At 38.0% G+C, this 27,052-nt stretch overlaps 1 protein-coding gene across 3 annotated transcripts in view; it reads left to right on the top strand.

The window, feature by feature from the left end:
• Positions 1-27,052, top strand: part of GPBP1 (GC-rich promoter binding protein 1) — a 73,530-nt gene that overhangs the window by 11,923 nt on the left and 34,555 nt on the right. For all 3 annotated transcript variants that reach the window (XM_082725985.1, XM_082725983.1, XM_082725984.1), the window contains exon 3: positions 21,606-21,725. In XM_082725985.1, the coding sequence (XP_082582111.1) occupies positions 21,663-21,725 (63 nt within the window). In that variant the 5' untranslated portion in view covers positions 21,606-21,662. The remainder of the gene's footprint in view (positions 1-21,605; positions 21,726-27,052) is intronic.

Here is a 27,052-nt window from a genome sequence, read left to right as displayed (position 1 = left end):
ATGCGGATGTGGATGCGGATGTGGATGCAGGGCTGGATCTCAGGACCCTGGGATCATGACCTGAGCCGAAGGCAGAGGCTTTAACCCACTGAGCCACCGAGGCGCCCCTGCCTTGTGGTTTTAGTTTATTTCCCTAATGATGTGTTTTGGTGGTGTCCAGATCTTTTGCCCATTTAAAAACGAGGAGATTGGGGGGCCTGGGTGGCTCAGTGTGTTAAAGCCTCTGCCTTCGGCTCAGGTCATGATCCCAGGGTCGGGGGCTCTGCTCAGAGGGAGCCTGCTTCTCTCTCTCTCTCTCTCTCTGCCTCTCTGCCTACTTGTGATCTCTGTCTGTCAAATAAATAAATAAAATCTTAAAAAAAAAAAGAGGAGATCGTCTTGTTGAATTGTAATAATTATTTATGTATTTTGGATACATGTATATGAGATACGTGTTTCGCACATAATTTCTCTTAGTTTGTGTTTTGCTATAATTTTCTTTCTTAAGTCTTAAGATTTTATTTAAGAGAGAACTTGCAGTAGCATGGGGGAAGGGCAGAGGGAGAGAGAGCAGCAAGACCGCGTGCTGAGCAGGAAACCAGAATCTGGACTTGATTTGATGGGAAGACTCTGGAATCAAGCTCTGAGCGGAAGGCCGCTTAACTGACTCAGATACCCAGGCCCCCCCGCCATCATTTTCTTAAGAGTGTGTTTTGAAGAATAGGTGTTTTACAGTTTGAAGTAAAATTGTTTTTTTGTGTGTGTCCTAAAATAATCTTCCCTTGACTCAAGGTCACAGAATTTTCTCCACCTTTCCAATAGAAATTTTGTAGTTTAGCTTATACTTTTGGGTCTGTGATGTGATTTGAATGATGATTTTTTTTTTTTTTTTGGTGTGTGGTGTGAGCAAAGGTTTGAGGTTTTCTTTTTTTTTTTTTTTTTTTTAAATACTGTAGACAATGTCCCGTTGTCCCAGTTATTGTTGAGAAAGCTTTATTACCCCTTCAGTCACTTCAAAATAACGTCTGTTGAAAATCAGTTGCCTGTATGTGTGAAACTATTGGTGTAATTACTGTCATTGCTGTATATTTTAAGTCTGTAGTTGATAAATATGGATGCTAGCATTTGACTTTCTGCTTTATTTTAAAACCCTGATGATCTCTTTCGTTTTAAAAAAAAATCTTTTATAGGAAATGTGGACTGAAAGAAATTGTTTTTATGGGCCTGTGAAGTAAGACCTGTTGCAAAATAATGCCATCTTGAATTGATAGGGCAGTCTGTGTGGCTTGAGGTGTTAGGTAGTATCTAATTTATACTTGAACATACTTTGAAATAAATGACAGTATTTCTATGTTGGAGGAGAGAAAGGAGGATGCAGACTATCAACTTAATTGACCTTTAAAACTTCGAATCACCAGAGGTTCTGGGATTTCTTGAGTGTTAGTCTGCTAGAGAAGATGTTCATTGCCTCAGTGGATGTTTTTATGCCTACTGTATGCCTGCTGTTTCATTTCTGCTGAGCATTTAGTAGCGAATGAGGCAAAAATGTAAGATTCCTGAACTCTACTTGGTTTGCTCTGTTCTGTGAATGCAGAGTAAAAAGAGTCTTTAAATTTGAATTGTGGTTTCATCCCTTCTGGTAAATAATAGCTATTTGATGATGGCCAGCGCAGCCTTTATAAGACTCTTATTTCCTGCCCTAATAAAACTGGTTCTTTTCTTGCTTCACAAGGTTATCAGTAGACTCAAGTTAAAATAACAAGTGCTGAATGTTTTGAAATTGTAAAATGATACAGACTTTATTTCGCAGTTATTGTTACCTCTGCCTCCCATAGATAGTAGTGGTTGAGGGCCGTTATGATCAGCCAGGAGGAATAAGACTGGAGTGAGAGCATAGATAAATGTAAATTGAAAGGATAGAACTAAACAAATCAGTTTTATTTATTATTCTTAAAAAGATTTTATTTATTGGAGAGAGAGAGAGAGATTGTATGTGTGTGTGTGTGTGTGTGTGTGAAGGGGGATGGGAAAGACAGAAGGAGAAGCAGAGAACGTGAGGACGTGGTGCTCTCAATCCCAGGACCCTGGGATCATGACCTGAGCCGAAGGCAGATAAATGCTTAACCAACTGAGCCACCAAGGCACCCCAAATCAGATATGTTTAGATTGCATTTTATAATATGTTTAAAATTGATGAAAACAATGCATTACATTTTTCTGAGGTAATATTTATGTAACCTGGGAAACGGTACCATAGTTTATTATATGCAAATGATCTCAAATTTAAATCTGTGGTCCACATCTCTTTCCCATATTCTACTCTTGTAATTTAACAGCCTTCTTGGCCTCATTTTACAAATTTAATATATCCCAAAGTGCACTTTTTGAGTCTTTTAGCTCCATACTGTCTCCATTTTTTTCCTTGTTCAGTAAATGGCAACACAGTTCATTTGTTTAAGCTGAAAAACTGGGAAATCACTTTTGATTTCTACTTTTCCTCTTGTAAACATTAAGCAAATCTATTTTTTTTTTAAATTTTTTTAAAGATTTTATTTATTTATTTGACAGAGAGAGATCACAAGTAGGCAGAGAGGCAGGCAGAGAGAGAGAGAGGAGGAAGCAGACTCCCTGCTGAGCAGAGAGCCTGATGCGGGACTCGATCCCAGGACCCTGAGATCATGACCTGAGCTGAAGGCAGCGGCTTAACCCACTTAGCCACCCAGGCGCCCTCTATTTGATTTTTTCTTCCACTGTCATTGTACTTGCTTAAGCCACCACCATCTTCTCTATTGCTGTAGGCTTATAACTTTGTTTCTCTGCCATTCTTGCACCCCTGTAGTTTATTATTCACAGAGCAGGGTGTTCCCACTGGACCTGAGAATAATATGCAGACTCTACCCTGTAAGAATTATTTGTTCCCTCCATTTCTTCTTAAGCCATTTGCCTTTTAGGGCCCTCTTCCTTCAACACACTGGCTATTTTCCTTCTTGTCTTAGGGCCTTTATGCTTGCTTATTCTTTGCCTTTGTTGGCTTAGTTTTAGTTTATGTGTTAGATTCTAGGTGACTCTCTAACCATTCTGTGTAAAGTGGGCAACCCTTCTTCCTATACCCTTTGGTTTCTCTTAACGGATTATCCTATTTCTTTCTTTCAGTGCACAGTTTCTATCTGGCTTACTTTCACTCATACTTATCACATACTCTTCTGAGGGCAGGGGACCTTGTCTCATTTATTTGTTATATCCTTAGCACACTTACTTGCAGAGTAAAAGAATTAACATCTTAGATAATTTAGGTTGACTTATTTTTCCCCCAGAATTGAGTATGTGCAGTTAGTATTTTTATTATAGAACTGCAGTTTAAGTGTTTGGGGACTAGGAGAAATTTGTTAGGGGATTATTTATAGCCTAGTTGATTCGTTGTCACATTATTTAAAAAGCTGTTTTATCTGCCTAGACTTAAATAATTTGTTGTAGGAGCTTCTAGTCTGGTTGCTAGATTATAAAGACTGGTTTTGGATTTGCTGTAAGTATTCTGAAGGGACTGATAAGGGCTTATTCATTATGACCTTGCCTTTAAAAATGTTCCCTAGAGGGGCGTCATTAGGCATCTGCCTTCAGCTCTGCTGGGGTCATGATCCCAGAGTTCTGGGGTGGAGCCCCAAATCTGGCAGCCTGCTCAGCAGAAAGCCTGCTTCTCCCTCTCCCACTGCCCCTGCTTGTGTTTCTTCTCTTTGCTGTGTCTCTCTTTGTCAAATACATAAATAAAATCTGGGAAAAAAAATTTCCCTAGGGGTGCCTGGCTGGCTCAGTCAGTAGGGAGTGTTGACTGTTGATTTTAGGGTTGTGAGATTGAGCCCCATGTTGGATGTGGAGATTATTTAAAAAAAAAAAAATCTTAGGGGCGCCTGGGTGGCTCAGTGGGTTAAAGCTTCTGCCTTCAGCTCAGGTCGTGATCTCAGGATCCTGGGATCGAGCCTTGCATAGGGCTCTCTGCTCAGCCTGCCTCTCTCTTTGCCTGCCTCTCTGCCTGCTTGTGGTCTCTGTCAGATGAATGAATAAAATCTTAAAAAAAAAAAATGCATAGTGAGATGTCTTAAGGACTTTCCATATGTAATTTAGTTGCCTTTGTTTTTCCCTCTAAGTCAACTGGTAGTTTTCAGACTTTTCACTTGAATTACCCTTTTGTCTCTTCCATTAAAATGAGTTCTTATAGGGACATTGTGGAAATGGGAAAATGTGAGTGAAAACGTTTTCAACTTAGTCCTTTAAATTAGGACCTTCAAGGACAGTTTGATAAGAGGGCAGAGTCTTTTGCTAACAGAGTTGGCTTAGGTTAGTAGAAAGCAAGTTATGATTGCAGTGGTAGCTCAAACTGTGTTTGGGAGAATGTGTTTCTTCTGTGTTTTAGAGATTAAGATGTGTATTTCGTGTAAGCTTTGTTATAGCTGTAGGTCAGGGCAGTGCCTAACATGTGAAACTAAAAATTAGACTCAGAATATAGAGAATTACCTAAATAGCTGTTATTAAGGCTAAAATGTTGTATAAGGTAAGGTATCTACCCTAACATATTCTCTGTTAGTTTACAGTAATTGTGTATGTGTTCTGTGGTTAAGAGCTTCACTTAGCACTCTGACATTGGGAACTTTAAAATGTGTTTCACATCTGTATAAAAAACTTTTTTTTTTAAAGATGTTTAAAAAATTTGAGAGAGAGCACACGTGTGTGTATGCGCATGAGAGGTGGGTGGGGCAGAGTGAGAGGGAGAAGGCAGACTCCCCCACTGAGTTGGGGGCCTGATGCAGGGCTTGATCCCAAGACCTGAGAGAGCATGACCTGAACCAAAGTCAAACACTTAACCAACTGAACCACCCAGGTGCCCCTCTATAAAAACCTGGTGTTCTATTTTGTTTTGTTTTTTTGAAGAGATTATGCCAAAGCCCTAAACAAATTGCCTAGTTAATAGCATGTGTGTGTTTATGTATGCATGTTTATGTATTCAGTATATATTTTAGGCTTTTGTCTTCATAATAAAAAAGATAAGGTACTTGAATTTCCAAATTTTTCATTTCAAATCAAGGATCCTGTCTCTGAACTGTTTCTGAAATGACTAGTTCATAATGTTAGGCACATTTTCTAAATTCATTTGTTGAAGCTTGTTTGCTGCCTTTTAGTCTTACTTCAGAAAAAGATTGGTAATGTTAGAGGATTCAAGAAATGATAAAGTTGAGTCAGAGTAAAGAGTATTTAAAATTACTTTGAATAAATGTACCCAGTGCAAATTACAAGAAGTACAAGGATTTTTAGAAAATAGTCACCCCCTCATGCCTATTTCCCAGCTGTAGTTCTTAGCTGAAGAAATCATTCTTTTTTTTTTTTTTTAAAGATTTTATTTATTTATTTGACAGAGAGAAATCACAAGTACACTGAGAGGCAGGCAGAGAGAGAGAGAGAAGGAAGCAGGCTCCCTGCTGAGCAGAGAGCCCGATGTGGGACTCGATCCCAGGATCCTGAGGTCATGACCTGAGCCGAAGGCAGCGGCTTAACCCACTGAGCCACCCAGGCGCCCTGAAGAAATCATTCTTAAGTTTATGTATTTTTCTGGAGAGACTTTATATGTATATAAGCACATTTTATTCTTTTTAATATAAGTAGTAACATGAGGTCCACCTTGCTCTATAGTTTTTTTACTTAAGGACATATGTTGGAAGGTTGTTCCATATTTGTATATGTAAAGCTTCCCTATTCTTTTTATATTGGTGGTTTACTATCTAATTAACCAGATCTCTTTCGCTGTGCTTTCTTTTCTTTCTTTCTTTCTTTTTTTTTTTTTGGACTGTTCAAAACAATACTAATATCCTTGTAAGTGTGGGGTACATTTTCTTTTTTGTTTTTAAGAGATTTTATTTGCTTATTTTTGAGAGAGAGAGAAAGAGCGAGAGAGGCGCCAGCACAAGCAGAGAGAGAAGCAGGCTCCCTCTGAGTAGGGGAGGAGCCGGATGTGGGATTCTATTCCAGGACCCTGGGATCACAACTTGAGCCAAAGTCAGGCGCTTAACTGACTGAGCCACCTAGACCTCCCTGGGGTACATTCTTCTAAGTGGAATTTCTGAGTGTAATTTTGAGAGCTATGTTAAATTGCTCTCCATAGAGGTATACCAACTTAACAGTTTAGCATTAATGTGGTATCAGACTTTTTTCTTGGGCATTTTGCCTTTTTCTTTTGAATTAGAATGAAAATATTCATATGTAAGACCCTTTTTTGTCAACTCTTTATATGATTTTTTTAAAGTGTTTTGTTCTCTTGATATGTAGGAACATTTGATGTATGAAGGGAAGTCAATTCTTTGTATGTGCTGTTTGTGATAAGCATTTCCCTCATGCTGTTTTCTTTTACCTTGGTTGTGAATTTTGTCATGTAGAATGCTTTTTGTGTTCGTGCTTACAATTGCGATATAAGTGTATTTTTATCATTTGTTTTGTGTGTCGACTTAGAAAGGCCTTCCTTCTCCCTTCTGTGATAATAAAATTTTTTCCCACATTTTCTCTTTCTTACAATTAACTTTTGTTAGTGATTTTCTGTTCCTTTCAGTCCTCAAATTCAGGATTTTTCCTGCTCTTTGTAAATAAGTCTAATGAGGAGAGTTTCAGCATACTGTAACCAATTATGGAATTAATTTGATATTATCATAATTTAGTCTGCCGTATTTCACATTTTAGTAGTTTGAGGATGATCCTTACCATTAATTATGCCTTTTTTTTTTTTTTTTTTTAAACCTGTAATTGCCACTTCTGGTACCAGGAAAAATGAGCTAATTGTTCTATTTTTTTCATTTTCTTCCTCCTTCTGTTCCTTCATAATGGTATACATTCTTGTGGAGGAGAATTAAAGTGCTGGCTTAGAGTAGCTGCTCCATAAATGTTTGTTGATGAATTCTGTCATTCAGCAAACAGATATATTAGAAATGTTTCTTTATGGGAAGGAGAATCTTCCTAAGTTTATAAAGTAAAATGAAACTTGAAGAAAAGTTACTTTGGTTACTTTCTGAAATATATTTGGGGCAGTGATGGGGTTTGGAGGTGGGAGTAGGGCAGAGCAGGAGAGAGAGGGGAGTTCAGTAATTTGTGTGCGAGCATATGAGAGATACTGATAGTGAACAGAAGAACGTGACTTTTGAGGCAGAAGGATCTAGAGTTCTTTTTGTCCAGGTCTTGGCATTACTGGCTGTGTGGCTTAGGGGTAAATTACTTATCTCTGGTGAATCTGCCCCTTTTCAGAGAACATGTTTAAGCTGACCCCAGTATATCTTTTGTTCTTTTTTTAAGTGTATCCGTTTACCTCTTTTGAACCCTTGTAACTTTGATATTTTTCTCTTGGTAAATACTTCAGGTAAATAATTTGCTTATCCCTCAACTTCCCTGATAATGGATTTGAGGGTTCACCTTTTTTCTTTTTCTTTTTAACAATTATTAACTCCCCTAGAATGTTCCTAGGGGGACTGCCCTCTTGAACCTTTTGAGAATCTTCACTGTTTAGCACTTTGCTTTGACCACATCGGCTATTGAGTAAATGTATTTATTTGAATTCAGTTTTATTCCAATTTATTCCAATTTGTTTGCAGTATAATTCTTTTTTATTTTTTTAAAGATTATTTATTTATTTATTTATTAGACCTAGATCACAAGTAGGCAGAGAGGCAGGCAGAGAGAGAGGGAAGCAGGCTCCCTGCTGAGCAGAGAGCCTGATTCGGGACTTGATCCCAGGACCCTGAGATCATGACCTGAGCTGAAAGCAGTGGCTTAATCCACTGAGTCACCCAGGCGCCCTGCAGTATAATTCTTAATTAAAATGTACCGTTACCAACCCTTATAAGAAGAAGAGTCTCTCGTAAGCTGAGTTAGAAAAAATTCCAGGGATGACTTAACCTAGTTCAGTCTTATGAGGAAAGAGAAGCTCATTGAGTAAAAATTTGTTTATAGAGTAGGGTTTATATTTTTTGGTAGTGAATTTTATATGAAAATTAAGTCTGTTCATTTTAAGTTATCTTGTGTATTTTACATTTTATCTTAGTAGTCTAGAAACTTGAGAATCAGAAGCATCTTTTTTCCGGTAATGCTTTTTTCTCTTTTTCTCTTTAAAATTCTTTTTGGAGGGTGAACATAGCAATTTTTATGTGTAACAGTTTAACTATCACAGTTCTTTTTTTTTGATAAGCAAAGTGTGAATGGACTTTGAACAATTTTAAGAGGTAAACTGAGGGGGGCGCCTGTGTGACTCAGTTGTTTAAGCATCCCACTCTTGATTTTGGCTCAGGTCATGATCTTAGGTTCCTGGGATTGAGCCTCTTATCAGGTTCTGCGCTCAGCTGGGAGTCTGCTTGTGATTCTCTCCCTCTGCCCCTCCCCCATTTGCTTTTGCTTTTGCTCCCAGTTTATCTCTCAAATAAATACATACTTCTTAAAGATTCTATTTATTTATTTGACACATACACAGAGGGAGAGACAGCTAGAGAGGGAGCACAAGCAGGGGTAATAGTAGAGAGAGAAGCAGGCTTCCTGCTGAGCAGGGAGCAAGATGTGGAGCTTGATCCATGACCTGAGCGGAAGGCAGACGCTTAATGACTGAACTACCCACGTGCCCCATAAATAAATATATATATATATTTAAAGATTTTATTTATTTGACCTAGAGATCACAACTAGGCAGAGAGGCAGGCAGAGAGAAAGAGGAGGAAGCAGGCTCCCTGCTGAGCAGAGAGCCTGATGTGAGGCTCGATCCCAGGACCCTGAGATTGTGACCCGAGCTGAAGGCAGAGGCCTTAACTCGCTGAGCCACCCAGGTGCCCCAATTTATATTTTTTTTAAAAGGGCAAACTGAGGAGGAAAATGGTCTAAGAAAATTCCAGGTTAAACATGAAGATGAAACTTCTTAAAGGATGGAAATTTGTAATATTCTTTTTTTTTTTTTTAAGATTTTATTTATTTACTTGACAGAGAGAAATCACAAGTAGATGGAGAGGCAGGCAGAGAGAGAGAGAGAAGGAAGCAGGCTCCCTGCCGAGCAGAGAGCCCGATGCGGGACTCTATCCCAGGACCCTGAGATCATGACTTGAGCCAAAGGCAGCGGCTTAACCCACTGAGCCACCCAGGCGCCCTTGAAATTTGTAATATTCTTGATTTCTTGTGGAATTTATTACTGTTACATATATATGTATATTTTAAAGATTTTATTTATTTATTTGACAGAGAGAGACACAGTGAGAGAGGGGACACAGCAGAGGTAGAGGGAGAGGCAAGGAGCGGGATTGGGGGCTCAATCCCAGGACTCCAGGATCATGATTTGAGCAGAAGGCAGACTGAGCCACCCAGGCGCCCCAATGTTATATTTGTCTAATCTGTAATTTTAAGTATATTGATAACAGAAGATACTGGACCTTTTTTCGTGGTCCAAACTGTAAACAATTAGCCAAGCAATAGAATATTTTCCTTTTAAAAAAAAAAAGAATATTTTCCTTTAGACGCCATTTCCTTAGGCAAGGATTTTTTAAATTGATGTTTATTGCAGTATTTACCACCCTTTCCTGATGATCATCACTTTACATGCTGGTTTATAACAGAATTGTAGGGGCACCTGAGTGGCTCAGTCATTAAGCGTATACCTTCGGCTCAGGTCATGATCCTAGGGTCCTGGGATGGAGCCCCACATTGAGCTTCCTGCCCTGCGGAAGCCTGCTTCTCCCTCTCCCCCTCCCCCTGCTTATGTCCCCCCCTCACTGTGTCTCTATCAAATAAATAAATAAATAAGATCTTTAAAACAACAACAACAACAACAGAATTTTAGGTCCTATTTAAGACCTGTGGTGTTGGTGGTATAGTGGTGAGCATAGCTGCCTTCCTATTTAAGACCTGTGGACTCAGAATCTACAGGGGATGGGCTTCTTCTAGTTTTTATTAGGAAGGTCTGTAAATCCCTTAGCAGTTAATATGTGTCTACTAAATACTCTTTTTTTTTTTTTTTAAAGGTTTTTATTTATTTATTTGACACAGCGAGAGAGGGAACACAAACGGCGAGTGAGAGAGGGAGGAGCAGGCTTCCCACTGGGCAGGGAGCTTGATGTGGGGCTTGATCCCAGGACCCTGGGATCATGACCTGAGCCAAAGGCAGATGCTTAACGACAGCCACACAGGCGCCCCCATGTCTACTAAATATTAATAGAGATTGATTACGGTATTACAGCAATGAAAACAAAATTCAATGGAACAAAATGTCATACAGTTTTCAAAAGATAAAATGTGACTCACAAAAGATTTAGGATGAGCATGTGTTACACACACTGATCATTTTTTAAAACTGACTTTCCCTTTATAACCTGATGCATGAAGATTATGGGCCAGTTATTGTGGTATAATGTTTCTCTGGTTGGCATTTCTCATGTTCAGACAGGCTGTGCTGCTTTGGGTTATGCATCTTTGGCTAGAATATTACAGAAGTAAAGCCGTGGTCTCTTTGCTCATTGCGTTCTGTCACTTGGCACATGATTTCAGTTTGTTCTATAACTAAGGATGTTCACTTTGATTTGTTCATTAAGGATTTCCCAGGGTATTTGCCTGGCTATTTCACTGCAAAATTGTAATAAGTGGTTTTCTTTTTATCTTGGTGGTGTAGGAGGTACTTAGAAATTGTATAAATAACCACCTCTTCCTTTAACTTTTCAGTGTATGTACGCTTTTATATCTGGATTCTGGGGGTTATAATACAGCACTCTTTATTTTTATTGAAATGAAAGTCTTGTTACATGAAGTTAACCATTTTAAAACATACATTTCAGTGGCATTTAGTACATTCACACTGGTGTCAAGCCACCTTTATTAAATTCCAGTATGTTTTGTCACCGAAAAAGAAAAATCTGTATCCATTTAGCAGAACTCCCCATTCCTCTCTCTCTCTCTCTCTGCTATCCTTAGCAAACACCGGCCTGCTTTTCATCTCTATGGATTTACTCATGGATATTTCATATAATTGGAATTGTGCAATACGTGATCTTTGGTCCGGTTTCTTTCCCTTAGCATGTTTTTGAGGTTAACCCTTTACCATTCCTTTATAATGAATATATCTATACCACATTTTGTTTATTTGTTGATGTATTGATGGACATTTGGTATACGTCCTCCTCTTGGTTATTGTGAATAGATCTGGTATTAAACACTGGTGTACAAATACTTGAATACCCATTTTCACTTCCTTTGGGTATATATCCATGTATGTATATTTATGGTATTGCTGGCTCATATGGTATATATTTAACTTTTTTAAAAAAAATATTTTATTTATTTATTTATTTATTTGACAGACAGAGATCACAAGTAGGCAGAGAGGCAGGCAGAGAGAGAGAGGAGGAAGCAGGCTCCCTGCTGAGCAGAGAGCCCAATGCGGGACTCGATCCCAGGACCCTGAGATCATGACCTGAGCTGAAGGCAGCGGCTTAACCCACTGAGCCACCCAGGTGCCCCTATATTTAACTTTTTAACGAGTTAACTGAACTTTTCCAAATTGTGTGTGCACCAGTTTACCTTCCCACTAACAATGTACAAGCGTACCAGTTTCTCCCATAATTTCATCAGTATTTGCTATATACTGTTTTTTTCCCTTGTTCGTTTTTCGTGGTGCCCGGGGATGGGGTGCCGGTGTGGGAGATGTCTGTTACGTCCTTTGCCCACTTTAAAATTCGGATGTTTGTCTTTGTTGTTGAGTTGTAAGAGTTCTTCATATATTTTTGGTACTAGACCCTTATCAGATACAGTATACAAATACTTTATGCAGTTTTTTTCATTCATTTCATTTATCTGTCTTTTCAGTTTCTGGATACTATCTTTTGACACAGAAGTTTATATTTATATGAAGGCCATTTTTTTCTATTAAATAAATAAAATTTTTTAATTGTGTCATATATAAAAATCTATTGTTCAATCCAAGATCATGAAGCTTTGCCTCCATGTTTTCTTCTGATAGATTTGTAGTTTTAGTTTTTATACTTAGGTCTTTGATTCGTTTTGAAGTTTATTTTCATATATGTTCTGAATGGGAGTCCATTGAATATCCATTTGTCTCAGGACCATTTGTTGAAAAGACCATTCTTTTCCCCATTAAATGATATTAGTGCTTTGGTAAAAAATTAACTGACCATACATATATGACTTTATTTCTGGACTCTTAGTTCCATCCCATTGGTTTATGTATCTATCCTTATGCCATTGTGATTTTCTTTTTGTAGCTTTGTATTAAGTTTTGAAACACAGAAATGTGAATCTTGTAACTTTATTTTCCTTAGTATTGTTTTGGATGTTTGAGATCCCTTGCAGTTGCAAATGAATTTGAGAATGGCTTCTCTGTGCAAAAAAAGATGTTGAAATTTTAATAGGTAGTATGTATATGTTATATACTTTCACTATGTCTATGTTGGTATGCTTAATGATGTCCCACAGGTCTTTTTGTAGCTGGGGTGCAGAGGTGCAAGAACATCTGTGTTCGGGGGTCCCAAACAGACTAGGTTCACCTAGTTGCTGCTGACAGAATCCAAAGGCAGATACGAATAGTGATGAAACGAAGGGATTTATTTCAGTGAGGCCAACACCAGGAAGACTGTGGACTAGTCACTCAAATGTCTCCAAAAAGCCAAAAATACTTCCAGGTTTATATAAGAAAAATGTGCGGCAAAGATGAGTGGGTATGTGCAGGTAGGTAGGCAGTGAAGGTCAAATTGATCACTATCTGGGAGTCGTTCATTGACAGAGGTGTCTTGCTAGCTCAGAATAGTCCTTATTGCCTGAGAGGGTAGTTTCTGTTCCCTTCTGGGTTTGCCCTCAGGGTCTTTCAACTGAACCAAGAGACAAGCTGGAAAGAAGAATACAACTAGAAGTTTTGAGGTCAAAATTGAGGTTTGACTGTAGTTTTTTTCCCTTCCTGCCCTAGGCTGATAACTCTAATTGACCTATCTTCCACTTAATGTGATTCTTCCTTCTGTTGGCTCAGGGTCTTCCACTGCAGCTGTCTAGTGAAATTTTTATTTCACTTATTATACTTACTGGTGCAAGAATTTGTTTGGTTCCATTCTATCTTTATTTATATTTTGTTTTCTGAGACATTGCTTTCTGTTCCTTTAGCTTTTTGTATTTAGGACAGTTGATGTCTGTGTTTCATTAGACTGTTTCATAATTTCAGTCCCCCTCCCATTAGTGGGTCATACTTTCATATTTCTTTGAATGCTTTGTAATTTTTTTGTAGAAAATTGAGCATTTTTAATATTGTAATTTAGAGACTCTGGGAACCGAATGTTTTCCCCCTATCCTCAGGGTTTGCTTCCTGTGGGTTTGTAGTTGCATGTTTGTTCAGTGACTTTTTGAAACTATTTTTGTAAAGTCTGTGTTCTTTGTCTTGGGTAGTCTTTGAAGTCCCTGTCCCGTAGCTTGTAGTCCCTTAGCTTAGTGTTTTTTGTTGGGTTTTTCAGATAATATTTTAGTAAAATTTAAAAGTTAATGCAAAAATCCATGACGAACAAAATATAAGTTTATCATCAGGATCAGTATGTTGTCTAAAGATGACAGATCTTTTCACACACAGGTCAAACAAGGAACCAACTCAGTGCTGGCAGCACAGCTGAGACAGGTTGCAACCTTTTATAAGACTTGACTAAAGGTTCATAAATGTTACAGAAAGTAATTTCAGTGCAGTCCAATAGCAGTTTTATTTCTGTTGTCCATGGATACTGCTCCTCTGAGAGCTCTTCCGATAAGATCCCACTTTTACCTTTACCTTGTTCTCTAGTGTTTTGTTGCCCATGCATGCCCACAGCCAAGAAGGGATAGAAAGTTAAAATGTAACTTTCCCTGTCTTTGCCCATTAGGTCTGTGTTAGGGCATTTCTTCAATGATTAGCCACAATGTTTATAAAAGTCTTAGTCTTTATTTCCTGTTTTCTTTGACTCTTAAAATCAATCTGAGGTGAAAGTAGAGGGTCTTCTCAGGGCGTTTGTTTGTTTGTTTGTTTTTAGCATGTGTCTTGTTCTGGGCATATGTATGGTTTTCTAAGCCTCCTGTTAGAAGGGAGTTCTTGGCAGTGTCGTAATTTCCCAAAGAAAATTGTCTCTTGGCCTTTCTTTCCATTTATTGGGTGTGCTCTTGTTCACTCAGTTAAAAACCTTTGTCCCAGGGAGGTGGAGGAGGTTCATGCACCTTAGACTGTTTTGAAGGAAAATGCCTTTAGCATAGCAGCTTTTCCTTCCATGTTAGGTAAAACAGTACTTCTTGCCGTTCCTTAGGTAGCCCCCAGACAGGTTTTATACAGACAAACATAATTCTGTAAGAATAAGTTCAACAGGGCTCACTCCAGAAACAGAGACGTGGGTGCCACACTGGCTTTTTGGGACCTCCACTGTGCCCAGGAGAGGTGGGGATCAAGGGCAAGTAAAAATGCTACAAAGCTTTTCCTACCATTTTAAAGTTTTGTTTTCTGGGTTGGTTGTGCTTGATTGCTGTTTCAGAGTTCTGACAGAGCTAATTCTGACAGATTTTGCTTGAGTTTTACTGTTACTGTGAAGGGGATAGGCTCTTTGGCGTTCCTTCTTTTCACTATTTTGTGTTAATGGCCTAAACATGTGTTTTCTCATTTTTAATGCTTAGATTGTGCCTGATTTGGTGGGCCACTCATTCAAGCTGGTTTCTATGTCCTTTTGATACCTCATAATCATTATTTGGACATTTCCTTGCTTTTCGCTAAGATAAAATATTCTAGGCTTATTTGAATTTTTCAAAGCCCTGATTTTGGTTTAGTGGAAATCTGTTTTTCGAAGTCAAGATCCGAGGAGCTCCTGGTTGGCTCAGGTCAGTTAAGTGTCTGCCTTCAGCTCTGGTCATGATCCCAGGGTCCTGGGATGGAGCCCTTCATCAGGCTCCCTTCTCAGTGGGGATCCTGCTTCTCTTCCTCCACCTGCCACTCCCCCTGTTTGTGTGTGTGCATTTGCTCTCTAAAATAAATAAAATCTTTAAAAAAGCCAAGATTCTGTGTTATGTATGCTTATTTATTGGAGTCACTATGCTCATACCCTCTCGTTGCGGAGTTGGGAGAGGTATATATACATAAATAAATACTACCTTTGTGTGGTATATGTGAATGTAAGTATTTTAATATTATTATATGATTGTGAATTAATCATTAATCTTACTGATAGAGTACAATACCACAAAATTCGCTCTGGTTTTCACCCTTTTTGTTCCTACTGTGTTCTTTGACAGAATGAAACTTTTATTCTAAATACTTACTTGATTATTTCCCCTGTATATAATGATGTTCTGTTGTAGCCACTGCCACCATCATATGTGTGGACACCCATCTCCCCCTGCTTAGCATCTTGACTCTTCTCACTGGTTCTCCCTATCCTCCCGTGGATGCCTTTCTCACTCGTTTGGGCTCAGTGCCCCATCCCTGGCTGTTCCTCTGCCTTGAATACCCTTCCTTACCCTGCTTTGACACTGACATCTTGTGCTGGGCCACTCCCAGATGTTGATACCCTTTCATCCTTCCTCTGACTTTTAACAGTCTGGAACCCTCTTGTGTTTCCTTATGTAAATGGCTTTAGTCCTGAATCAGGAAGAGGAAGACCCACTTTTTAAATGAAATCTATTAATACTTTAAACTACGCTTATATGAAAGGAGCATTTCACAGGCTTATTTTCAAGAGAACTGAAGTTGAATTTGAATAGTTGTCTTCCAGTTCTTACTTATGAAGGATTTTGAGCAGTTTGGCTAAATGAAAAACAACCTTTTTAAAGGATTTTATGTAGATGATTTGGCAAGCAAGGGTAGTTGTCTTTTTAGAACTATAATAGTTTTCAAGTTGAAAGGTAAGTAGTAGTTTCTAAATTTTAGTGAAGAGAAGAGAGTCTGATGTTAACTTGTCAAAGTCATCCAGCCTAGTAACTGGTTGAGTTGGTTTGAATCCAGGACCATTGGGCTGTGAAGCATGTTCTTTCATAAAAATCTGCCTTAATTAGTTAAAATGCCTTAACCTGTTGGTTGATGATGTGTGTTTTTGACGGGGTTTGTGATTTTTTAAAGTTTTTGGTATCTGAAATGTAAACCATTATAAATATGTTTGATGTTCATTCTGATGAAATTTGAGTTTCTCATTGAAAATGTTAAACAAACTTCGTGGCTTCAGAAGTCAAAACATAGGAAATAAGAAATACCTTAATGTTTGTGTACTTTCTGCCAAAGTGCATTTTTCTTTTTTCTTTTTTTAAAGATTTTATTTATTTGTCAGAGAGAGAGAGAGGGAGAGAGCAAGCACAGGGAGACAGAGTGGCAGGCAGAGGCAGAGGGAGAAGCAGGCTCCCTGCTGAGCAAGGAGCCCAAGGTGGGACTTTATCCCAGGAGGCCGGAATCATTACCTGAGCCGGAGGCAGCCACTTAACCAACTGAGCCACCCAGGCGTCCCAAAGTACATTTTTCAATCTGAAGAACTCTGTTTTGGATTTTTAGTTACCAGTGATTTTTTTTTTAAAGTGAGGCACGTGCACTTGTACAGTGCACATGTACAGTATTTTTCAGAACCAGTTTTCCCCTTAGGAATTTTCTTATAGTTGATGTTTTAGACTTCAAGCATTTATTCATGAATGGGTTATAAATAGATTGAGATTGAAATTAGGATTTTCATGCTATCAGCAATTAAAATCTTCACTGTTTATGTCCATATGGTAAAATCAGACCTTATAACAGAATCTGGTGGAAGATTCCTAATAACCCAGAGTTACTGTTAATAGGACTGCTAATTTGCACCCCCCCTTCCTGGCAGTCTCCTGTAAGTCCCCTTTGATACATACAAATTTTTTTTTTTAAGATTTTATTTATTTATTTGACAGAGAGATCACATGTAGGCAGACAGGCAGGCAGAGAGAGAGAGAGAGGAGGAAGCAGTCTCCCTGCTGAGCAGGGAGCCCGATGCGGGACTCGATCCCAGGACCCTGAGATCATGACCTGAGCCGAAGGCAGCGGCTTCACCCACTGAGCCACCCAGGCGCCCGATACATAAAATTTTTGATGAGTGTATTTCTGATATTCTTGTTTGTATTAGTCTGTGTTAAAAAACAATTCATCGAGTAAATTTAAACATCAAATTGATTTTATTCAATGTTTTATGAATGGGGCAGCATCCTGTCTGTCAAATAGAAAGGAGCTCCAAGGAGCTGTACACATGGGAGGCAGAAGGGGCCAGGGACAAGGAAGAAGTGGATTGATTACCTCATCTTTCATTGGGAAATGGTGGAGGGGGTCTATCAGGTGATTACCTCACTACTGCTGACCAGGAAATTACAGACTGACCAGTTAAGATTTCATTTTTTAGAGGGTTGTGGTTTTTTGTTTTTGTTTTTTAAATATTTGTTTGAGAGAGAGTGAGCTTGTTGTGAAGGAGCGGTAGGGGAGGGGCAGAGGGAGAGGAAGAAGCATTAGACTCCCTGCTGAGAAGGGAGCTGGACACGAGTCTGGATCCGAGGACCCTGGGATCATGATCTTAGCGGAAGGTAGATGCTTAACCATCTGAGCCACTCATGTGCCCCCTTTTCTGGGAGGGTCTTAAAGTGTAATCAGATTAGGTATTAAGGCTTAGGAGAGGTCACACAGTTTTGGGCCTTCTGTTTTAACGTTTGCTAGGGAAGCTGTAAGAAAATACTGCAAACTGAGTGGGTTAAGTAGATTGATTTTGTCATAGTTTTGGAAGCTCAAATTCCGAGATCAAGATGACAGCACGTTTGGCTTCCTCTGAGACCTCTCTCCTTAGCTTACAGATGGCCACCTTCTTGCTGCCTCTTCACGTGGTCTCTTTTTTGTGCAGTCTTGGTGTCTCAATGTGTTCCAATTTCCTTCTCCTACAAGGACACAGGATTGGAATGGGGCCCTTCCTGACGACCTCATTTAAGTTAATCATCTCATTAAAGCCTTTATCTCTATATATGGTTCTGTTTAGAGGTGGGGCAGTATGAATTTGTGTGTTGGCAGGGGCACAGTTCTGCTCCTAATATTAGACAGGGAAAGGAAGATAGAATATGGTTGGCACCAAGTGTAGTTAAAAGAAAGTGATAGGGTGGTACTTTTCAAAGTTTAACTTGGCTTTATACAGGTAAGGGGTAAAATTTCTTCTATCCTTCTAGATTCCCCGGCTTGGGGCCCTGTAAATTACACTGACAAAAGAAAGATTAAACAAGAAAAAACAAATGGAAGTTAGAGTGTGCTCCTACCTCCCAGTAACTCAGGGGTGGTTAGAATTTGCCAACTCTTTACCTAATTACATGGGGGGCAGGGAAGGGCACTTCATGGAAAAACAGATGACTTTCTGGAAAGATACAGGTAAATGGGCCCTTAGAAGAATTGATGGGAGAAATGATAGTTTGTGGCAGTGTCTGGGTGTGGTGCTGATTTTGTGTGTGTATCGGTAGGGAAGAGTTGCTTCAGGGGAGGAGACTGATAAATTCTTTCTGGAGGCTCTGCTTTCCGATAGATAAGGAATTGCAGGAATTAAAATGCCTTCTGCTCAAAACTATTCTTACATTAAAGTATCATATTTTGGGGTGCCCTATGGTGATTTCTTCACACTATAAATGCCTTAATATTAGCTAATAGTGTTCTTTACTTTTTTTCAGAACATGAAAATGTTTCCCATTAGGTTTTCATACTTTATTTTTTCAAAACTAAAATTAAAAATTCTAAAGACACTGCAGAAATGCATAGGTAAGATTAGTGATTTGACCCTAGGGATTGTTTTTAGTTTATAAGTTATCACTTGACTGTTGTTTAAAGTGATAAACTTTATTTTAGAATCTCGTCAATGTCTTTTTATTTCGTACAAACTGTAAAAATGGTTTTCCATTTCCATTTAGTTATTGAAACTTATTTTAAGAGTTTCCAACAAAAACTTGTTTAAGAGTGACATCCTATTACATACATCGCAAAGGAGCTTAGTAACTTCATGTCAAAAGATAATGAAAATAACATTTAGTTTCCATTTTAATTTCTGAAGACTTCAAAATGTAGTGTAAGATGGTAGTAGAATTAGAGCTTATAGAGTGCCTGAATTTTTATGTGGTTTATTTTAATTGGGTACACTCAACATTTGTCTCATAAATGTATTACTGGAATTGGTTGTCTCAGGTTACTCAGATTGTATCAAGGTTTTCCCACCTTCTGCTCGTGGCTCATATAAGCTTATATACCATTTAAACATTTTCATTACCGTGTTAACCTTTTGTATCCGGCCATTCTTTTAACCTTTTGTTAAATAGATCTCTGTGGTTTGGGGTAGTATAAATAGAATATTTCTATAATATTTGAGAATTTTTCTTGGAAGTATTTTAGCAAGTTGGTAGGATGTTAAAGGATTGTGTCATAGAAAATATTTGAGGGGCGCCTGGGTGGCTCAGTTGTTAAGCGTCTGCCTTGGGCTCGGGTCATGATGCAGGGTCCTGGGATGGAGCCCTGCATCAGGCTCCCTGCTTACCAGGAAGCCTGCTTCTCCGTCTCCTACTCCCCCTTGCTTGTGTTCCCCCTCTAGCTGTGTCTCTCTCTGTCAAATAAACAAAATTTTTAAAATAAAAATAAAGAATTTGGAAAAGGGAAGATTAACAATGGCATTATTTTGTTTTTTAAAAATTTCACTTTTGAGATTATGCAGTTGTAAATATAAAACATTTGTTACTAATAAACTCAGACATTATGATGCACAGAAAATTTGATTCATTCACTGACTGATAGTCTTAATAAGCTTTGTATTGAATACTGTTGGGGCGCCTGGGTGGCTTAGTAGTTAGGTATCTGCCTCTTGCTCTGGTCTTGATCTGGGTCCTGGGATCAAGCCTCATATTGGGCTTCTTTCTCGACGGGAGCCTGCTTCCCCCTCTCCCTCTGCCAGCTGCTCCCCGTGGTTGTACTTTCTCTCCCTCGCAAATAAACAAATAAAATCTTAAAAAAAAAAATGAGTATAGTTGTTCAGTTGGCTTCTGCCTTACTTAAAAACAAAAACAAAAACAAAAAAACAAACCAAAAAACTTATATGAAGTTGCTGTTTTAAGATTGGGCTGGAGGGGCGCCTGGGTGGCTCAGTGGGTTAAAGCCTCTGCTTTCGGCTCAGGTCATGATCCTAGGGTCCTGGGATCGAGCCCCGCATCGGGCTCTCTGCTCGGTGGGGAGCCTGCTTCCTCCTCTCTCTCTGCCTGCCTCTCTGCCTACTTGTGATCTCTCTCTGTCGAATGAATAAAATCTTAAAAAAAAAAAAAAAAAAGATTGGGCTGGAAATTTGAAACTTAGATGTAGTTGATAGAAGTTCCCAAAAAGTTAAATTTAGAATGCAGAAAAGCTCTAGTGCCTAAAATATTTGATACCCATTGTGATGATTATAATTAAAAAACAATGAACCTTTTCATTATGGAAATTTTCAGACATACATGTAACTAGAGAAAAGTGTATTTACATATCTCCTTGTACTATCTATCATTTATAACATGTGCGGCCTTTTTTCAGTTATCCCCATTTAGCATTATCTGGTTTTTAAAACAGATTCCAGATGTATCAGTGTAATTTAATTGTAAAGGCTTCAGTCTTTTATTTACTACCATCACACTCCCATTGTCACATCTAAAATCAGTAATAATTTCTTAATGTCATTAAGTGTTCTGTTCATGTTTAAATTTTTGATTGTTTCCTAATTTTCATTTTCTAAAGGATGGTTGATTGGAGTAAGGATCTCTGTAAGGCCCACATGTATTTGATCTGCATATTGAAAGCCATTTATTTGTTGAGGGGGAAAAAAACGATGATTTCATCTGTCAAGTATCCTCTGATATATATGGATTTGCTGGATTACTTCCCTCAGATTTCCTTTAATTTGTTTCTGTGTTGAACTTTGTGAAAGTTAGATCAGATTTCAGGTTCCATCTGGGGTGGGGGTGAGGATACATTATAGATGGTGTAATGTGCATCCTAATTTGTCACATCTGGAAACACTTGATGTCTCTATGTGTGATGAAACCATTGTAATTAGAAAAAATAAGGCTTACTGAGACTATTTGTAGTGAAATTAACCAATATTAAGTATGCACTTCGATTTTTAAAGGTTTTATTTATGTATTTGACAGAGAGAGCACCAGTAGCCAGAGAGACAGGCAGATGGGGGGGGGAGAAGCTCCCTGCTGAGCAGAGAGCCTGACACCTGACACGGGGCTCAATCCCAGGACCCTGAGATCATGACCTGAGCCAAAGGCAGAGGCTTAACCCACTGAGCCACCCAGGCACCCCAGCAATTTGATTTTTGACAGATGTGTACATTTTGATAACCACAATCAAGATAAAACCCAATTACCTCAAGAATAACCTTCCCTTTGCATTCATACCCCTAGCCCACAGGCCCTCTCCCCTCCTTGTGCACTCCAGTGATTTAGTTTTTGTTCTATTTTTGCCTATTTTAGAATTTCATTATAATTGGAATCTTAGAGTAGTAAAATCATTGTCATTTAGAAGAGATAGAGCATGAGAAGATAATTTTGGCAAGGAGCTCCAGGTCTAATTTCTTTGCATTTTTATATGACAGGGACTTGCCATGAGGTGTTGAAGCCTTGTTTCACTGAGTTGGAGAGACTGGACCTAAATGGCGCAGCATGACTTTGCTCCAGCCTGGCTTAATTTTCCTACTCCACCATCATCAACAAAGGTACTCTTTCTTGTATTTTTGTCTTTGTGTCTGCTTCTCATTTGTTCTTGTACACAAATGTAGTTGAAACAAGAAGCCTTAATATTTTTGTGGAGAAAATTTTCTTGTATTATCATTTAAGTTATTTAAGTTATAAAAGTGACTTCTTCCATCACCGTACTGTACCATTTATTTCAGTTGTCTTCTGTACTAACCGAGTTCCACACATTTTGATGCAAAACCAAGGCAAACCTGTTAGATACATTGCATCTTAACTTTATACCATTCTTAGATAACTTGGTTTACTTCCTGTTCTGTAGGTAATACATGAAAGGAAAATTCCAAGGGTTTTTGAGGTCTTTGCTTCTACCCAGAAGATTTCCTTTTCAGACAAATAAGACGTTGAATGGCACATCGCTAAAATTTCAAGAGTGATGAAAACTTTGCAACATTGTTATAAATCATCCTCAGTAATCTAATAAATGTTCATTTTACTTGAAAATCAAAGCAGTAGTTTGTGTAAGATTTGCTAAGCATTGCAGTTATCTTCTACTTAAAGACTTGCTAAAACAGAGAGACCTTGAACTGGTTAGACTCCATGTAACTGGCTTAATAGCTGTCTTTGACTTTGTTTTTTCCATAGTGCAGAGGAATCAAGGGAGAGTCTTGATTATGTTTACCTGTTTTTTTTTTTTTTTTGTTTGTTTGTTTAAATAGACTTTATTTATTTATTTCTCAGAGAGAGAGAGAGAGCACGAGCGCACACAAGCAGGCAGGGTGGCAGGCAGAGGCGAGAGAGAAGCAGGCTCTCCACTAGCAAGGAGCCTGGTGCGGGACTTGATCCCAGGGCTCTCTGATCATGATCTGAGCCGAAGGCAGCAGTTTAACTGACTGAGCCACCCAGGTGTCCTAATCTGTTTGCCTGTTAATCATGCTTTACCATGCTAAAGAGTTCATTTAGGATCTTTTGGGGGTATAGGCGTATAGGCAGTTCTTAAGAAAAAGCTTGTTAAAAGCAATTCTTTTTTTTTTTTTTTAATTAATTTTTTTTTTTAATTAATTTATTTGACAGAGATCACAAGTAGGCAGAGAGAGGAGGAAGCGACTCCCTGCTGAGCAGAGAGCCTGATGGCGGGACTTGATCCCAGGACCCTGAGATCATGACCTGAGCCAAAGGCAGCGGCTTAACCCATTGAGCCACCCAGGCGCCCTTAAAAGCAACTCTTAAGGGAACAATTTTTATAATTTGGAAAGTCCTTCCCCAGTAAGGACTTGTCAGATCATAATAAATTGGCCCAAGTTTTGGCCCATAATTTTGTACAGATGGATTCTCTGGAAGGTTAATTGACTTGCCTGTTTTTCATAGAATTACTGTGAGCCTAAACTAGAATCCAGGATGCATTTCTTATTCTGTACTCTTTACATAGAACTCATTTTGGAATGCTGTCAAATGATTAAATATCTCATTTCATAGCCTGTGCAGTGGGATTTGCAATTGTTCGAAAATGATGACTTAAATTGCTTAAACTGAGATCACTTCTTAGAGTTTCTCTGGTTGCTCCTTTTCCCCTGAGGTGTAGGTCTTTGCAGTTTACTTCCCCTTCCTGATTTCCTCGTAAACCTAGCTGCTCTAATCCAGCCCTCTAGCAGGCTTTTTTTTTTTTTTTTCAGGCCTATTTAAGAGCTTGACTTAAATGAGTTTCCTGCTACCTAACTCTCTTTTTCTTTCTGTCTACTTTATTTGAAATAGGTATGAGTTGTTTTCATTTTCAAGTGGATTGATAAAAAATTAGCAATAAATGGAAAATTGGTTACAAAAACATAAGATTGAGAATAATTTTTGTCTTCATTCAGATGTTAATCTGAGGTTGATTAAGATGTACTCTTGATTTAAGATTAACTGTTTATGTGATGAAATCCTTATTTCCAGAATGTGACCCTTGATCTGGATGTAGGTCTTCATGAATGATGATTTTGAGAATTGGGATTGCCACCTCTAAATCTGTTCTGATCTGTTCTAAATTACCTATAGGAAATGGTATTTATTTGAACTCTTAACTAACAGTACTTGAAATTCTTTCTTTAGACCTTACCCAGTGTAATTTTGATAAATACAGACTTTTTAGTAATAACTTCTTACACCTTCCTTCTTAACCTTTCATATCTCCAAATTACTATTCATAGGTTCTCATTCATAATTAACCTTTTGTTTTCTATCAGGGCCCTTTTAATCTTACCTGAATAAATGGAACAGACATTAATTTACTGTGGGGTTCTCTATTTCAGTGTAATGGAAGCTTTTATTTATTGTTCGAAGATATGAGGACTTGAAATAAAAAGTTAAAAATACTTTTAGAAGTACACTTTAGTAGTTTTCTGAGGTGTGTAGAATTTTAGCCCCATCATGTGGTGAAATTTTAAACTGCATGTGGTTGATTATATGCGGCATAGGGCATTGACATTTGAGCTATTAGCTAATAAAAAGTAAATTTTAGGGGCGCCTGGGTGGCTTATGGGTTAAGCTTCTGCCTTCAGCTCAGGTAATGATCTCAGGGTCCTGGGATCGAGCCCTACATCGGGCTCTCTGTTCAGCAGGGAACCTGTTTCTCCCTCTCTTTCTGCCTGCCTCCCTGCCTACATGTAATCTCTGTCAAATAAATACAATCTTTTTTTAAAAAAGTATACTTTACATAATATTTTGTATACACATAGGTATCTGATATTTTCTTGTGTGGTCTTCTATTTAAATCTAGTAGAGGGGCTCCTGGGTGGCTCAGTGGGTAAAGCCTTTGGCTCAGGTCATGATCTCAAGAGTCCTGGGGCTGAGCCCTGATGGGCTCTCTGCTCAGCAGGGAGCCTGCTTCCCCCTCTCTCTGACTACCTCTCTGCCTACTTGTGATCTCTCTCTCTTTCTCTCAAATAAAGAAATAAAATATTTATTTTTAAAAATAAAATCTTTAAAAAAATAAGTCTATTAGAAAATGTAAATTGCTTCTGATACTATCATCCTTTGATAGATTGTCAGTTGCATTTTGGGTAATAACATTTTTATTATTGAAGCAATACTGAACTGAAATGGTTGTAGGTACTGGAAAAGTTTAAATACCTCATTTTAGATGTTTCTCCTTCTGGCCATCTTACCCTCGGAAGGGTGATAAATCGATTCTTGTAATCGGGTTGAGGTATCATGTTGAGGTATCCTTTTATAGTATTGTTAGAACAAGGAAGGTTCCTGGGACACCTGCAGCTTATTTGGAAAAGCTTGTAACTCTTGGTCTTGGGGTAGTGAACTCAAGCACCAACCACGTCGGTTATGTGGAGCCTACTTAGGAAAAAAAAGGGAGGGGGGAGGTGGTTGATTCCAGGGGCGTGATACTAAAAGCAAATATGGGTGTGGTACGACATAGAAGATACAGAAATTTTTATTCTTTTTAAGTACAAAGGAATACAGACTTGTTATGATGACATTCCACTACAGCAAATTCATACTCATATTCAATATTCTGTAATTACTTCTATGGCTAGAGTGTAGCATTAGTGCATTATGGATTCTTTCAAGGTAACATCTAAAAAATAGTACTTAATATTTTCCCAAATTTAAAAAAAATAATGTTTAAACAGTGTTGGCTTGCTTTGAAAAAGTGTATTTAAAGTCCAGGCTAAGAGAAGATCTGAAAATTCAGTCAGCACTGGTATTGGCGTTCATTGAAATTTCTTGTTTACTACACATAGAATTTTTGTTACCTAGAGATTCATACTGTGGGCATCCAAGAAAAAATGCTAAATTATTTTTTAAAGGAATCCAGAAAAATATTTTAATTATGTAAAGGGATAAAGACCATAAAGGAATAGAGAGAGGGTCTCTTTCTTTCTCATGGTAATAATCTGTTTTTTTGAGTCATCATGTACCAGTGATTGTATAAAACAGTTCATGTGAATGCTAACAAAAAACACAAGAGGTAAATTCTTGTTTTCTGTCTCCCATATACAAAGGTGGGAACTGAGGTTGAGAGAGGTAAGTAATATGCTCCAAAGTGCTGGAGCTAGGATAGGAATCCATGTGTGCCTGACATTAATGTTTATCAATTTAATAAATTTTTTTTCTCAACTGTTAGGTAGTAGATTGATTTTCAGAAGTGAATATTAGGATGCTTTTATGCATACAACAGAATGTATTTTTATCCTGGTTTGGATAAATGAAATTTTTTTCACTTTAGAGATGGCATCTCCAGTATCTATCATTACTGCATACAGATCTAACTTTTCAGCATGTGTAATCTTTTATTGAGTGGATCTACATGGATTATTTAGTTTACCAGTTAATGGACTAAGCTGCAGGATTATTCATGCATCTCTTGAATACTTTTGTAGGATAAATTCTTAGAATCAGTGGATCAGAGGATTTGTACATTTTGGTAGGTAATGTCTAATAGCTCTCAGAAAGGTTGTATTGGGGTGCCTGGGTAGTTTAGTCGGTTAAGTGTCCTACTCTAGATTTCAGTTCAGGTCTTGATCTCCAGGTCCTGAGTTCATCCTCTAGGTTGGGCTCCTACTTTAAAAAAATATGAAATTTATACATATTTATAATCCCATCAGAATTTTAGGAGGGGGCTCATGTTCTCAGTTTCGGCAGTACTGGATGTTTTCACATTTTTTCATCTATGCAGTTAGATGACAAATGGTACTTAATTATTTTGCATTTTTAAATAATGGTTGAGTATATTTTGGTGTTAGGTTTCTTAAGAACTGCTTGTCATGTAATCTGTTTCTTAGTGATTTCATAATAGCTCTTTTCACATTGGGACATTTGTTTGCTGTATATATTGCAAATATATTTGCTTTGGTAATTTGTAATTTGCTTATTTGTTTTGGTAAATTTTTTTAAAGTTTTTGATTTCTACTCCAGTATAGTTAATATACATTGTTAAATTAGTTTCAGGTGTACAATGTAGTGATTCAGCAGTTCTCAACATGTTTTGATGATTCTTTACAAAACCTTGTTGAAAGTTTTAATGAAACCTACAAAGGATAGATTATAATTAAGTGAATGCTTATTAAACATCAAGATAGTCCTATCTTAACATTCTTCTATATTAGCTTTTATTTCTTCTGGAGGTAAAGCATTATGTATATATTGAAGTCTAGTGTCTTATTTCTTCACAGTCCTTTCTCTTCATTTTTCCCCGGAGGTATTCTCAGGGTATGTGTTCTTATAACTACATTTGTGAATGTTAAATAATAATGTTACGTATGTTTTATCTTTTACATTCATTGTGTCTTTGAGAATTTCTTGCCCCATGTTGATATCCACAAATGTAAGCTCTGTAACCATCTTAAAACTCTGTGTG

The sequence above is a fragment of the Mustela nivalis genome, assembly GCF_964662115.1.
Source record: "Mustela nivalis genome assembly, chromosome: 3".
NCBI classification, from domain to species: Eukaryota; Metazoa; Chordata; class Mammalia; order Carnivora; family Mustelidae; genus Mustela; species Mustela nivalis.
This window is presented reverse-complemented; position numbering and strand designations above follow the sequence as displayed.